General features: G+C 36.5%; 1 protein-coding gene across 10 annotated transcripts in view; it reads right to left on the bottom strand.

Annotated features, from left to right (window-relative positions):
- Positions 1 to 15,233, bottom strand: part of ATP2C1 (ATPase secretory pathway Ca2+ transporting 1) — a 61,722-nt gene that overhangs the window by 27,124 nt on the left and 19,365 nt on the right. For all 10 annotated transcript variants that reach the window (XM_021543345.4, XM_085573257.1, XM_085573252.1 and 7 more), the window contains 3 exons: positions 3,093 to 3,203; positions 2,065 to 2,181; positions 438 to 527 (listed from right to left, as the gene is read on the bottom strand). In XM_021543345.4, the coding sequence (XP_021399020.1) occupies positions 438 to 527; positions 2,065 to 2,181; positions 3,093 to 3,203 (318 nt within the window). The remainder of the gene's footprint in view (positions 1 to 437; positions 528 to 2,064; positions 2,182 to 3,092; positions 3,204 to 15,233) is intronic.

The following is a 15,233-nucleotide window of genomic DNA, read 5'->3' as shown; positions in this document are numbered from 1 at the left end:
ATTATTTCAGCTTCAATCTTTCTTCTGTGATTTCTAGACAGTTCAGGTTTTACTTCATGTTTTAAAAGATTATGTCTTTCAAGTAAATTCAAAGAAGGTTTTTGTTGGCTTCAATTTAAAATTAAATCATAATTTTAGATTAAAATTTCATTGAATACACAGAAAATTGCTTCTCTGAACAAATGCCTAAAGACAGGAAATAGAAAATAAGCAAGAAGCAGCTACAAGTTATTCATGGATGTATTTCTGCTCTCAAAGAAAAGGAAAAAAATGAAATCCAGTCATGAACTGAACGGATTTAATGATAACACACAAATCCAACTTAGTAACTGCATTCAAATGATCCCACCCCACACTGGCATTCCCACTATGGTGAACACACATGTGGTCACACATTCCCAAGTACTCCCAAACAAGACAGAATTTTAGTTGCTTACCACAGTAATACTGACAGCATCATCAAACTGATGCATTACAACACTGATGACTGCAGATGCCAGGAGAAGCATAATAAGGGGGTTTTTAAACTGAAATGAAACAGAAGAGTAATTCAGCCACATTGACAGAAAGGCTATTTTACCTACCCCCTCAGAGCATACCAGATCTATTTTTGAAACATATTATTCTATTATTAAAATATTTATAACCTAGCAGCTCAAAGAAAAGCTAACTCTACAGTTCAGATTCTTACTTGGGGCGTTTTAAATATCAAAGACCTTGAATAGACTGTATTCAATATGTAACAGGAAGAAAATGCTTTTTACATTTCTTGATTCACATTTTCTGCAGAAAGAATAATCTCCTATAACTGTTTATACTGTATTTAAACAACAAAAAGAAGTCTGAAATATAATCAAAATGTCTTTGAGGTAAAAGAATGATCCTGTTCCAGCAAATGATCACTAAGGTAGAAATAAAATATATTTTTTAACTTTCAATTCATGATTTCTTCTTTGACAAGATAAAAGTTTCCCATTTAGATCATATGATTTCCACAGTTTTTTAAGGCTAAAACAATAAAGCATCTTGCTTCTATGACAGCTGGTTGCTAAAGTACTGATTTTTCTGAGAAACACTATAAAAAATGAACACTCCTAAAATTCAGTTGAAGAACATTCCAAAAGCAGATCTGATAAGCACACTCAAAGCAAGTATGAATCTTAATAAATCCCATCTGAAATAGTCCTGGGCAATATGCCTTAGAAGTGTTCTGCTGCATCTGAGTAATTGACCCTACACACTTGAAAATAAAGCATTAATGCCAGTGCACAGCCAGGATGGGATGTGTTCCCACCACTACCATCATCAAAGCACTAAATGTCTTTTTAATCTCTCCCAAGGAAGACACAGTCAAACCACAGAGTGCAGCTTCAGGGTTGCACTGTTGCACAGCCACGGTGCAGCAAACACTGCCCAAAATGTTTAACATTACAAATTCATTAGAAGAATCATCTGTGTAAATATCTTGTATAGCTGTGGGGTGGGACGGGTAAGCAGGAGAAAGTAGTGACACTTTCACATCAGATATGTGTATATGTATTTGAGATATATCACACTGGTAAGAAACATATTCACACTTGACTCTTGCCAGTTCTGCTGAACACCAGAATCAAGGCTGGTCCCACCTCCACCCTCAGATCAAAGGCAGCAATTTTGCTTTTTGAAATTTCCTATCAAGTTATTCATATTTCACATTCCATTTAAATATTTACCAATGGTCATATGCATTGTTCTCTGATCTCAGGACCACATTTGACTACAGGGAAGTTTCTTTTACTTTTCTAGCCCTCAAGCTAGTTATGAATGGCACCTTTTGGATAGCTATGAACATATATTTAAGAACAGATCACAATCACAACACTATGATGCTTATAGATACATGCCTAAGTAAAAGCTTTTTCAATAGATAAACTAGATATAAATTTTACAAGCTGTAGTTTCCCACTCAATTAGATTTTTCCCACTTTTATCAAAATATGTTAATGTATACAAAAGCTAAGCAAAACAAAATAAAGAGCAAAACTATTGAAAAGTATTAAAAGCAAAAAGGACATAAATCTTTACCTGGGATATATATTTTTTCCACAGTGGTTCATCTTCACTAATATCAAATTCATTCCATCCATGGAATGCCCGTCTATGACAAACTTCACAGTTTTTTAAGCCATTCTGAAGATTAGCCTGTTAAAATATGCAAAGAATGAAACAGTAATTACACTGAGAAGCTAGGGTAAAATTGCACACCCAAATACACAGCCTTTGATTATATGAATTTGGGCAACATCAGAAAGACAAGCTTGGTACTACTGTTTGTATGACAATAAAAGCTAACTATTATTTTAAAACTCTGGCAGTATTTAAGGAATTGAATCAAAAATTCACAGAAGAACTATGGAAGCAGATGTAGCTTCATATTTGTAAATGACTGATGATCTTCCCTGCAAAAAACTCTACAACAAATCAAACTGTGGCATCCTTCAGACTCTCGAGGGTTACATCAGGAGTTCAGTGACTCAGCCAAATGACTGCAATAGCTTCAAATCCCGAGTTGTCAGTGACCAACATTTATCATGGTGTACTCCTCAAGCAGTCAAGCATACAGAAAATGAAAAAAGACCATCTATCATGAAAATTAACCCAGATTGAATGGTTCGTAAATCTGCCAATGGGTAGATTTCTCAGTCCTGTTTCACCATTTAAGATGGAGGCTACCAAAATAAATTAAGTACATTAAAGATTCCTTAAAGAAATGGAAGCAATAAAAAAAGAAAAACCCAGGACAGAATTTTATAGCAAGACTGACTCTAGGATTTTTATTAGCAAATTGCAATTTTCAAAGCAGATAAATCCAAACATCTTCAAGTTTAATCTCACTCCCTCGGCAAAAGCCCTATGTTTTTTTTTAATATTAAGAGATTAGAGAATTTCTAGTAACAATTTAAAAATCAACTTGCTTTTAGAAGTAGGTAATAGCTAGCATCAAACTGCATGATAATGCATCAACCTTCAATTACAAAATTTGTCTTTAAGAAATATCAAACTTATTGTTTGCTAACATCAATACAATCTTTTTATATGAAAAAATTACTTACTTGCAGAATACTTGCTACTTCATCAACTGGCAATTCACTTGCTTTTTTTGAAGACAGTACAGGAATCATTGTCTCATTGTCACCATCAGGGATTTTTTGAAGACGTGCAACCTAGACACAAAACCAAAGTCTGAAGGGGAGTGCTAATGTTTTATTTTAAACAAAACATGCCAGAGCAATTATGTATTTATACCATTTAAAGGCATTTTTTAATAAACATTGCACTTAAAAAATCTACAGTTCAACTTAATTTTCATGCAGTTATCACCTGCAATAATAAAACACTAGATAAGCAAGTGAGAAAAGAACACTAATTTCTGTAACATGTTCGGTGATGGCAAAGATCCTAACAGCAAAATAACCTCAATCATTTAGCTCATTATCATTAAGTCAGAAAGTTGCTCCAGATAAATTTCACTCCTTGCTCCTACTTTCTAGTCATTAAAGAAGGTGCTCTAAGTAGGTCTATTTACATTTTCTTGTATAAAGAAAGGAGAAATACCAGTAAGAAAAACTCAAACAAGAGTAGAGATGCAAGTGAAGCCATAAAACTTGACTACAGTACAAAAGCTTCAAATCAATACTATAAAAAGTAATGTTGTCTGTAATTTTAGGAAGGTAAAATTTTGTGAACTGCAGAAGAGTGCAATAGCAACATTGATTGCATAGGTCAGCACTAGTTTGATATTTAATGAAACTTCAGAGTTTCTGATTTTTGTTTACATGAGAAGCTGAAGTGATACTCTTTTTCCTGCTGTCTCACTGCACCCACAATTAATACTTCATGCTGCACACACATCCGCCCACCATTAACTGGAAGAGACCTAACATACAAACATGCAGACCACAGAAATGGCTTTTACATTATACTTGCACAGAATTTCAACTGGTGGGTTTATGCTTTAGGAAATAATTACTCTATTGTACATAACTCCTCTATGTGTGCTGACACTTGAAATACAAGTACCTAAAGATGACAACACATTAAGAGATTCCAGCACTTTATGTCCTAGAAAAGGTATGGCAATCTTAATTTTCTATATTACACACTGTTGGCCATGTACTGTACTATTGTAGCTACCAAACATCAGTATCAGGCAGAAAAACATTAAACCTAAGTGCTGCTCCAAAACAAGCCCACAAACATATGACTTTGACCAAGATGATTCCATATTCTCAACAAAAATGCTGAGCAACCATGCTTTTTCCTTTCATGTAAGGGCACGCAGAAATGAACTGACAGCCATTAAAATTTTAGCCCTGAGAAAAAAACATTCTTCCTGTAACAACTGACATCACTGCTAAACATAAACAACAACTCCAAAAAAGGACACATAAGTGGTCATTTCCCTAATATTATCAATTGGGGTTTCAGGAAGTCTAATAACATTTTTAAAAGATTTTAAGAATTTAAATATCCTTAAATAGAAATGTTAAGGTTCTCTCAGAGACCAGGTTTGTTTTCCAAATAAATCTTCATTATCACAGAACTACAGTGTAACAGCAAAGCTTATTTTGACAACTTTTTGTAACAAACTCAAAAAAGCCAATCATATTGAATGTATTTCATTCACATTATCTCCCACTTTTACAAAGAACGCTGTACTTATGTGGTGGAAAAAAATCTACAGAGAAAATCTGATATAGAATCAGAAAGATAAAGGCTCAGAAAGTCTTTTTATAACCAGCTCCTTTTACCAGAGCAAAATTACACATGGTACAATAAACCTGCATGGACCCTCATCTAATTTCCAAAAACCCTCTACAATCTTTGCAGATAGAACACTCACAGTTCAGAAAACAACAGCTTCAAATGTCTAACACTGTCACAAATTAAATTTCAATTGCTTAGCTAATGAGAAATCAATCACTGTTCCTCTCACAAAATACAAAGTGGGTTACATCACCAGATGCTGGTGTAGGTCCAAAAAACAGCTGTGCTTGCTATCTGCTGGACCACAGTAACTGTATTCAAGCAAATTATTTTGCTTTTACTATGCATCTTTTACTTTTACTTCCACAAAACTAGAAAAGTTATTTTTTCTATTCTGTTGGCAAGTGCTCTCTACAGTCCTTTGCACGGCTGCCCACCAGAGATCTGGGCCTCCGCACCACCTTTTAAACGTATCCAATAGAAGCTATTCCCAGAACCACAGTGCTCTGTACTAAAGGAGACAACCCATATATAGCAAGATTTCTTTCCATCCTATGCTGCAATTAATTTTCTGACATTCATCAGTTTATACCTTAAAATAGTTCAGTATTTCATTGCAGGCCAAGTTTTTTTATGGATAAAGAAAATACAGGCTAAGAAATTATACTGGCCAATGTCAGGTATTGGATAGGCAGCACACATCACCACTGAAGCTTCTATGTCTACAGCTTTCCATTCCCCACTTGCAGCTAATTCCACCAAGGAACAAAGCAGGATGCCAACTAACAAAAATACACAACTGCCTCAGGAAGGGCTTTTCTTGGACCACTTCCAAAGTACACAGCATCATTTCTAGGCTAAGAAATATGCATCAATCATACAACCATGGAACTGTGACCAAAGAATGTTTATCAGAATAAATACAAATCTGTCTGGAAGACTTTATTTACTAGAAATTCAGAGTTCCCTTCTGTTTTCTATGAAGAAAAATCTAGTCAATTAGTTAACAGCAACATGCTTCTGTTTCTTCTTTCTCATAGGCTACAAGAGCCTACCTAACTTCCTTCTACCATGACCAATATGAAGCACCAACTGCTTACCTTTACCACTGCTTTTCTCAGCTTAGCACCCTAAGTCCATTATCCATCAGATGGGCTCACTGACATCAGTATATTTTCACAATTATTTTTAAGGGGAATTTTAGCTCTTCTCGCTCAGAGAATGCAAATGGAAGAACCCACATTCAGCAAGAGTGGTCTAAAAATTTAGAACATTCTCACAGCAAAATTATTTTTAGACAAACTGGTGACCAAAACACTTTGGCTAATTAGCCAACATAAGGGTCTCCAAATATTCTATGAAGTTACTCAACTGACCTACAAGTATGAAATACAAACATAGTAGAGAAACAAATCTATAGAGAACAGCAAAAGTGAAAAAAATCCTAGATGCTCACAAAACAATGACATTTAAGTTGAGGTACTGAAAAAAATTCTGATTCATTGATATTCCTTCTGAATCTTCAGGTCCATCTGAACAGCTCACTAAATCTGTCTGAATCTATCCCATCAATCCAGTAAAACTGAACCCCTTTCAAGTCAATTTAAGTACTACAAAGACCTTTCAACTTGTTTGTAATGATCCGCCTGTAAGATTATTACTGTGTGAGCAGTCAGTGACCCACATTCAGGTACGTGATTATCACGGATACCGTGTGATCATTACTGAGTCATGCTGTGTCCAATCAATAGCACAATTAATGAATGTCCACGTAATCAATGAGTAACCAATCAATGTGCATTTCATTTTAAGTATGTGTACAGTATGCTGTCTTTCCCACTTGAAATATTACCTACAGCTTGCTCAGGAACTGCAGTTTTATTAATGAGTCAAGGATATTAGCGCACTTTGTCCATGGGACACTTCAAAGCTCTGATTCCAGACCCAACTACTATCAGTGATGGATGACTCTGTACTGTAAAACCCCATAACAGTACTAATGAACAATGAGCAAACAAGATCTACAATGTGCCAAACCTTGACCAGAGATCTTTCCAAAGCTGTATCATCTCAGGATCTCCAGCAACAGAAAAGGCATATGATTTTATACTTTGCTATTGCCTTTTCCCAGTTATTTGTAGTTCACCTGCTTTTCATGCCTTTCTTTACTGGGATCCCAAAAGACAAAGGACTTCCTCACCCACCATAAGAATTAGTTTTCACTTTTTATTTGCCTTCCCCACACTGAAAAAAACAGTAGCATTCAACATAATAAAAGGTATTTCACTGAACACCAGACTGAAACATGCAAGTTTTCATTTCCTGAACTTTCTAGATGATCAAGCTGTGTGTGATATACACTGAAAGTTTTAAAAAGCTCAGATCCTAACAAGCATGTTCTTCTCCAAGTCTGTACAATTCAGAGCGTGGATAATAGATGCACAGGGACAACACAGACACCCATGCATAGAGTAAGATACTTAAATACCAAGTGCTTACCTCTTCTGCACTGTCTGGAATCCTGAAAACACACAGAACTAGAGATCACCTAGATGTCAGTGGGCACAGAGGCCTGACTCTCCCTGTGGATGCACACAGACTTTGGACACAGTCCCCACTAGGCAAAGACTCTTGGCTGCAAAAGGCATTTTTAAGGAGAAGACTACCCAGAATGGAAGTAATCCTTTTTTTCTGTCAGTTCCATCAGATATGAAGAATCACTGCAAAATACTCTACTGGTGATTTGGACACTGTGGCTAGAGGTTTTGGAAATGCACATTTTTAACGGTCTTCTTTAAAGCAGAACTATCTTATCTATCTTAAGCAAGTTCTCTATTTCAATAGATCATTGCTCAGCATCACAACTGTGATTCCACAGCGTGACTAGCTAACAATGCCCTTAAAAATACCTATCTCACTAGATGTTTACGCCATCTTTCCCTCCCTTTTTTGTTTAGAAGGCAAAGTGCTTCTGGAACCTCAATACAAGCCCCAGCCATAGAACCATGCCCAAATGATGACAAGACACAACAAGCCACACACACAAAAAAACTGCATTAGGCACACTTAATAGTTACAGTAAATCCTAGACCAACTGTACAGCCAGAAGCAAATCCCTAAAGCAATAGCAGGATTCCAGAAGTGAAGGTAAGGCAGACAGGAGCACACAAAGAACCCTCAGACCATTCTGAAACCATCAATACCCAACATGGTTGTGACTGATTCAATTTTATCTGTGAGATTCCACCAGATTTTAACAGGAATTAAATCTCCAGAGAAATTAACCAGTTATGCTATCAGAAGAAGCAGGCAAAAGCAGCTGAGTGTGGCAAATAGAGACTTAATAAAATAAATAAAACCCAGTGCAATCAAGTTCACAAACTATAAATGCAGTCAAGCTACAAATTTACCTTAAGTAAAATCTGGTTTTTATTGTCTTATTCTAGGCTTTTGAACTAATTTATCTATATTTTAATTATGTGCATAAAATTGGAAGTAATATTGAGAAAGGCTTTATCTTTACAGACTGCACTGACACAGTTGTTTGTACCTTACGTGGGATTAAATCATGAAGACCAATTGTGATTGACTAGCAACTTCTCAAATGAGCCTCAAACTCCTGTAAATTTAGATAGCATAAATATTCAAGTACACTGACTGACCACAAAGCCCTGTAACAGAAGGCTTGTAGCAGATGAGCGAGGTGAAGCACCCACGAAGCTCAGGAAATAACACAGGGTGTGACAAACCACTGCTGTTGCAAAGAGGCTGACTTGACCTCTAACTGCAGGACAGGAGGGTGGCCTTTGCTTTGGATAAACACCTCAGTCAGCTGAGTGGATCAACTGGTGGTGTGAATGTTTCTCCCCAGTTTCATCAAAAGAATGCTAATGTCTGAGTTTGCATCCCCCCCATGCTGGTCAGGCTCACGCTGCTTAGTGACCACATACACTAAACCACTGACAAAATTTCAAGAGCACCATATGGGGTCTCAACCCACATGATCCTTTTTGGTGATGAGGGATGCCCAGCATGACAATGGTGCAAATATTCTAGAGACAGGTAATGGGAATTACATTGGTATTGTGATTGAACTGTGAATTGAAATGTCTGCATTTTGCTAATTATAAACTGTACTTATAAAATATACTGAAAACATAATATGCATGTGTCCTGCTAAAAAATCAGAAAACCCACATAACATCAAGTATCTTCAAACACACACATTTGATATCACAGAATCAGTTAGGCTGGAAAAGACCTCTGAGATGAGGGCCCAACCTACGACCAAATACCACCATGGTGACTAGATGATGGCACTGAGTGCCATGCCTAATCATTCCTTAAACACCTCCAGAGGACCGTGACTCCACCATCTCCCTTGGACAGTCCATTCCAGTGTCTAATCACCCTTTCTGTGGAGAAATTCCTCCTAATGACCAAGCTAAACCTCCCTCAGGCACAACCTGAGGATATGTCCTCTTGTCCTGTCCTGAGCTGCCTGAGAGAAGAGACCACCCCACACCTGGCTACACCGTCCTTTTGGGCAGTTCTAGAGGGCAATAAGGTCTCCCCTCCTCCTCCTCCTTTTCTCCAGACTAAACCCCAGCTCCCTCAGCTGCTTCCTCACCTGCTGAAGGTCTGACTTGCGCTTCAGACCTTCACCAGCTTTGTTGCCCTAATATTCGGTGTTGCACCCTCTTTATGCGAGTTATCTAAAATAACCTAGTCAGAGGGCATTAAACCCTGACACATACCTCTGCGGGAAATAAGGCTTTTAGAACAAGAATGGCCAACACTTATTCAACACAAACACCCACAACCAATTTGCAAAACGAGCACTTTGCTTGTCACCACAAAGAGCTGTCCCTTCCCACCCCACAAAAGATTGAAGTCTGCAAACTAATGAGCCTCTTGTTTTCTACCAGGCACTGTTTGCTCAAAAAAAGAAATACATTTTGAAGGCTTTGAAGTTACTGTCTTTTTTTGAATGTACTCCTCTGGAAAAGTGGGATGATTTTTCACTTGTGGGGAAATAGCTGCAGCAATCCTGTATTCCAACAGTCAAAAAAAAATTTGTTCCTCTTCAACAGTATTTTAGTTAAAACATTTACCAGGAGCCCCCACATCAAAGGAAGTTCACACAGAAAAGTTCTGACTCTAAAAAACCCAGAAGGAAAGAAAAACACTAATTTGCATTAATGAGTTCTCCTTGTAGAGTAATTTTATCCTGGGAGGTCATAGTTTCAGCCCCTTGCTATTGTGTATCATTTCATAATACTTTCTAGAAAAAGGGCAAGACACCACCCATTAACCAAAGAAATATAAACACCCAAATTACGAGAACAACCTGCTAAACTGCTCTGCAAGTCTGAAGAAACCCCTGCCTCATATCCCAGTACCATTTCAGCAGTGCTTAGGACTTTCACTATGGCCAAAATACAAGCATAATGAAGAGCCATACCCTTTGATACACAACTTTGGCATTTCTGATCAAATAAGAAACAGAAATCAAATACTGGCACTGGTCATTTTAAATCTCAACATTTGTCCTACCTTAAAAGTCATAAAATATTTAAGTGACCTTTCCCCAGCCCCATCTACTTCAGGCAGTGTAATAAAGACTAAGATGATCCATTTATCATGCAATTTATTAACTCTACAATAGTCTCAATAACTATTTTCAAGTCCTAAAAATACTTTCCAAGAACATTCTCTGAGAAACGTCTGCACAACTGGAATATATTTTACACTTTCAGGATGTTTCCCCATGTCTTCTTTAATTTAAAGAACAAAGTAGGGCATCTAGTTAAACTGAGGCTGCCAGCAAAGAGTAAAGATGGGCAGTTTGCTGTAATCATAGTATACACCGTATGGTTATTTTGCAAATCTTGTGAGTGACAACTGCCCACCCTCTAGCTAGAGAAAACATTTCACAAAAATAATCATATCTTAACCTGACTGCAGGGCTGTTGACTGTCAAAGTAATGGCAAAAAATATCCAGCTAAACCTCCAATACCACTTTATCTTTCTTTAGTTTATTTAATGTAAAATACAGGGGAAACTTAAGAATGCCAAACACATTTTCTACTTCATTTCTACAAAAGATTTGCTATCTAGAGCATCTATGCATACTCTGAGAGCATCTATGCATACTCTGGAGGATATACTATAATGGGTTTAAAGCCTCATTGTTGAAAGTCTGGAGATGGCATCAGCTTTTCCACGAAGCCATTGACAAACACATCAGACCTATCTATAGTTGGCTGGCCAAAATACTGAGTTTTCAGTCTTCCTGCTCAAAAAAAACTCCTTGAACGCTGCTAAAGTCTGCTTGGACATTTCTTACATTTGTCATTACTTATTAATCAGAAGAACAAAAATATAAACAATCCTAAGAACATACTAAAATGATTAAATCAATGCTAGTGCCTTGATGAAAGCAAAGCTTATCAGCTCAGAAACTCACCAACCAAGGAAGAGAACCCTGCTGGCCATACCTCATTTGACTCTAAAGAGCTCCTGCTTCAGCTTAAATCCTAATTCACAGGAAGCCCTTTAGAAGTTAAAGGCCAAAAAACCTTGGGTCTAAGTATCAGTCATTTATCTTGCCAGAGTCACTAACTTTCTAGAAGAGAACATTTAAGCTTAGAAATAAGATCATATGGCTGCTCTCCAACAGCCTGCTTGTATCTCATAACACTCTGAAGTGCTGAGCTTCTCTGAATCAAGGATAGCACTTGAATGGCAAACACTAAAATGAAGAACTTTATCACCCTGTGATATGCTGCTAATGTATCCATGGCATGCAGAATTTATTTGCCATAAACTGGAATTGAACAAAAACAGCAATACAATATTCTCTCAGTATTTGTTTAAAACAATGAAGCTTCAAGACCCCATAGTTGATTATATCTTTGACACCTATGCACTCTCTTCATAATGCAACAAAATAAATTTCTAAGTAAAAAACTACTGAATTTACTGTTGACAACAGTTCTCAGGACCAAGCTAGTGTCAGGGTCAATTTAAATGCAAACATAACTCACTGCATAATTACTCTAACTACGATAATACATTTTCTTATGATTACTATCAAGAAAGCAGCAACATTGTATTCACAATGCTTCTTTTTTGGTGAATTATGCATGCAGAAAAAAGTGCTGTAGAAAATTCATTATTTAAAAATATTTTAAAAGCCTTTGTAGAAGATTCTGTAGATGGCATCTGCTAACCCATTATCCATTTTGTTCTTTCTAATTGTTTGGAGCAGAATGTTTACAAAACAAATAACTAGAAACAGATGCTTGTTCCTAATTTATACCTTGATTACTGCATTTTATTTTCGCTCTCTTCTCTGCATTGTAACTTGATCATTCCTTCTAACTTCTACAAACCACACTGCAAATGTCAATTTTATCACCCAATGTCAATTAGGTGTCATCTGAACTCTTTCACCAGATCAAATCACAACTAAAAATCTATTTATTAACTTATGCCACTCTTGCAAAATTCCACCATACTCTGTGAGTGAACTGATACTGAATGGAACCCAGGATTACATCAGGAATTGAGTCAAGCTAACAGGTCTCACTCCTCTGTCCCTCACCTTTTTCAACAATACCAGAAGAACCAATTCAATTTTCCAACTCAACAGAAAGCTGCCCAACAAGGACAAGGGGAAGGAAGGGCTGGACTAACCTTCTGCCAAGCCTGCAAGCCAGACAAACTCAACAATCATGACAGTCAACACACCACTAGCACAGGAACACAGCTCAGAAGCAGGATCTTTTTTCAACTATAAGGAGACCCTTTTATTCAGTCCTACAGAAGAGCACACCAAGATGCTCAAAATCCCTGCACATTTGTCATTCTTCACAAAAAAAAACGTTTGCTTCTCTTTTGTTGAATTTTGTCTGCATTTTCCTTACAGCAATGCTCCTCCTGCCTTACCCACGAGATTATACCATAGACTCTCCAAGTAAAGAAGTTACAAAGGGACTAAAATAGATAAACATACATTCTGCAACATCTGAACTCAAAATGACACCATGTTAAATCACTTATAGGTTATTATACATTTCCAAGTTAACTGCATTGGGAAAAAAGGGGAAAGAAAAGGCTAAAACTATCTAATGCTCCATCAACCAAACAGACTAAAAGATGACTCTGCTCATTTAAAAAGGAAATACATGTTTCTAATGCATATTAGATTCTAAGATATATTAAATTAGCAGTTATTTAAGTAATTGAAGTAGTGTTTAAATATAGGAATAGAATTGGTCTTGAGCTAAAACTTCCACTTTTTCTTTTAAAAAAGAAAGAAAAATTCTCCTCTCTCACCTTAACCTCCAAGTTCAAAAGATGGAGCTTCTGCCAACATAAGTGTAAAGTATTAGTTTCTAGCTTTCTACATGCTGTAGATAGCAAAAAAACTCTAATCAATCAATATCAAATTTCTTGTTTCACCTACTAATTTGTTAAGAAATCATCTACATTCCAAAAGGAACCTGAACTGCTGTGGTAACACCAAGTCCTTTTGACAAGATCCGACATTTTTCATTGCAAATTTCAATCTGATTATTTTGGATATTACCAAATGAAGAACTAATGATGTCACTCTGGAACCATTCAATTTGTTTTCAAGCCACTGCTGCCGCAGGCATCCCTCCCCCCTCGGCTGTTGTATGTACACATGCTCCACCCCTTTGTTAGTACTTACAGCTGCCTAATCCATGATGTACCAGCCCAGGGTGCTAACATTCACTGCCCCCAAAACCCAAAGTCTGTTCACTGATCTTCAGTTTGATAGCTTAGCAGCTAAATCCATTTTTGTCATTTTAAAAAACCCACCGTAACCAAAAACCACCACCCATGAAACTCACTAGGAAATTCAACTGCGCTTCAAGCATAAAACAAACAAAAATTATTAATCTGTCAGGATTTTAGGAAGTACCTTTTTCTAAGAAATAAAACAGTCTTCACTTACATATCCCTATGCATCCAATCATCAAAATTATCCTGAAATTACAATGGACCATAGGCTGAAGTTAACCATCATCTTTGAAGATTAGCTAAAATTAACTAGGACTCAAAACATTAAGGCTTAAGGAGGATTTCTGAACCACCACAGAATGTTTTATTACATGCAACAAGCCTGGTCTGAATTTTTGTACCAACCCAAAAGGTTTTGGGAAAATATTTTTTGCAGGAAAATGTTGCTTTGACCTCTTCCATTCTGGTCTTAATGATATGAAAATAAATCCTACCTAAAGACCTTGAAAACAAAACAGGATTCCTATTTAAAAATTCATATTTGTGGTCATGGTCTTACCTCAAAGAAGCTCAAAGTCTATGAAACCTGTTATTTTTCTACTAAAAGGTAGACTTCTACAAGGTAAATCCTGATATAAACGAGCAGCCTAAATCACAATCTAAAAGATGTTGATAATACAAAGAAAAAAAATTAAGACTACATCACAAAAAAAATACTTTAAATGGGCCAGAGGTATCAATGGAGAGATCCAAAATTTACAAAACTACATTTTGTCTATGCAAGATTTCCTTAACTGCCTACAGTTTAAGAAAAAGCTCCTCTTATGGAAAGAAGTCACAAAATTCACTCTTTCCAAATGGAAATACAAACATCATTCCTCTAAATCACAGGTTTATGATCTTCCTATGATGGGAAATTCTCTCTTCCCCATTACCATGAGAAACATGAACTTTTGCGGAAGTTCAATCAACCCAACACAAGAAAAAGGAACCACAAAGTCTTGAGACAAAACATTAATTAATCTGGACAAAAACATGTTATACTGCTTATGAGTACTGAATTAACACCAAAAAACATCACTTTTTCTAACCATCTCATCACTTCCCCATCTTGAATATTTTTGGAAAAAAAACCCACAATCTGCCATCTCTTGCTTGATATCCAAACCTAAGAGACTTTCCAAACACATACTTGAGGGGAAAAAAAAAGCTTAAAAATATTCCAAATGCAATATTTGTTATATAAGATTACAAAGATTATTCAGCTGTAGCCAGGAAAAAATACATTAAGGAACATCAAGAGTGCTGAGAAGTTCCAATACGAAAGCTCTTGGTGTCTAGCTGCCTCAAAATGTCACACTGATAGAAAAAGGGCTCAGAAATACCAAGGACACCAAAACAGACAGTAGTAAATATCCATGCCCATCAGGAGACTCAATCAATTATGAGATGGAGGGATATGGGAGCAGAAATAGTGGACAAGAAGTAATGCATGTGTTCAGAGAATCACTTCAGTCTTTTTATCATACATCATTTTCTCCTACCCCATTCTGAAAGCCTTCAGTAAACCACAGCCTTTATTTCTGCCTCTGAAATATGCCTCTGATCATATTCTAAAGTATTTTCTCCTACCCAAAGCTTTTTTAATATTATTTGTATCATACAAATATTACTAATTGTTATGCATACTTAATTTATTCCATAAGAAATG

Source organism: Lonchura striata, chromosome 2 (assembly GCF_050655825.1).
Source record: "Lonchura striata isolate lonStrDom1 chromosome 2, ASM5065582v1, whole genome shotgun sequence".
Classification (NCBI taxonomy): Eukaryota; Metazoa; Chordata; class Aves; order Passeriformes; family Estrildidae; genus Lonchura; species Lonchura striata.
The sequence above is the reverse complement of the archived record's forward strand: the minus strand, read 5'-3'. Positions and strand labels throughout refer to the sequence as shown.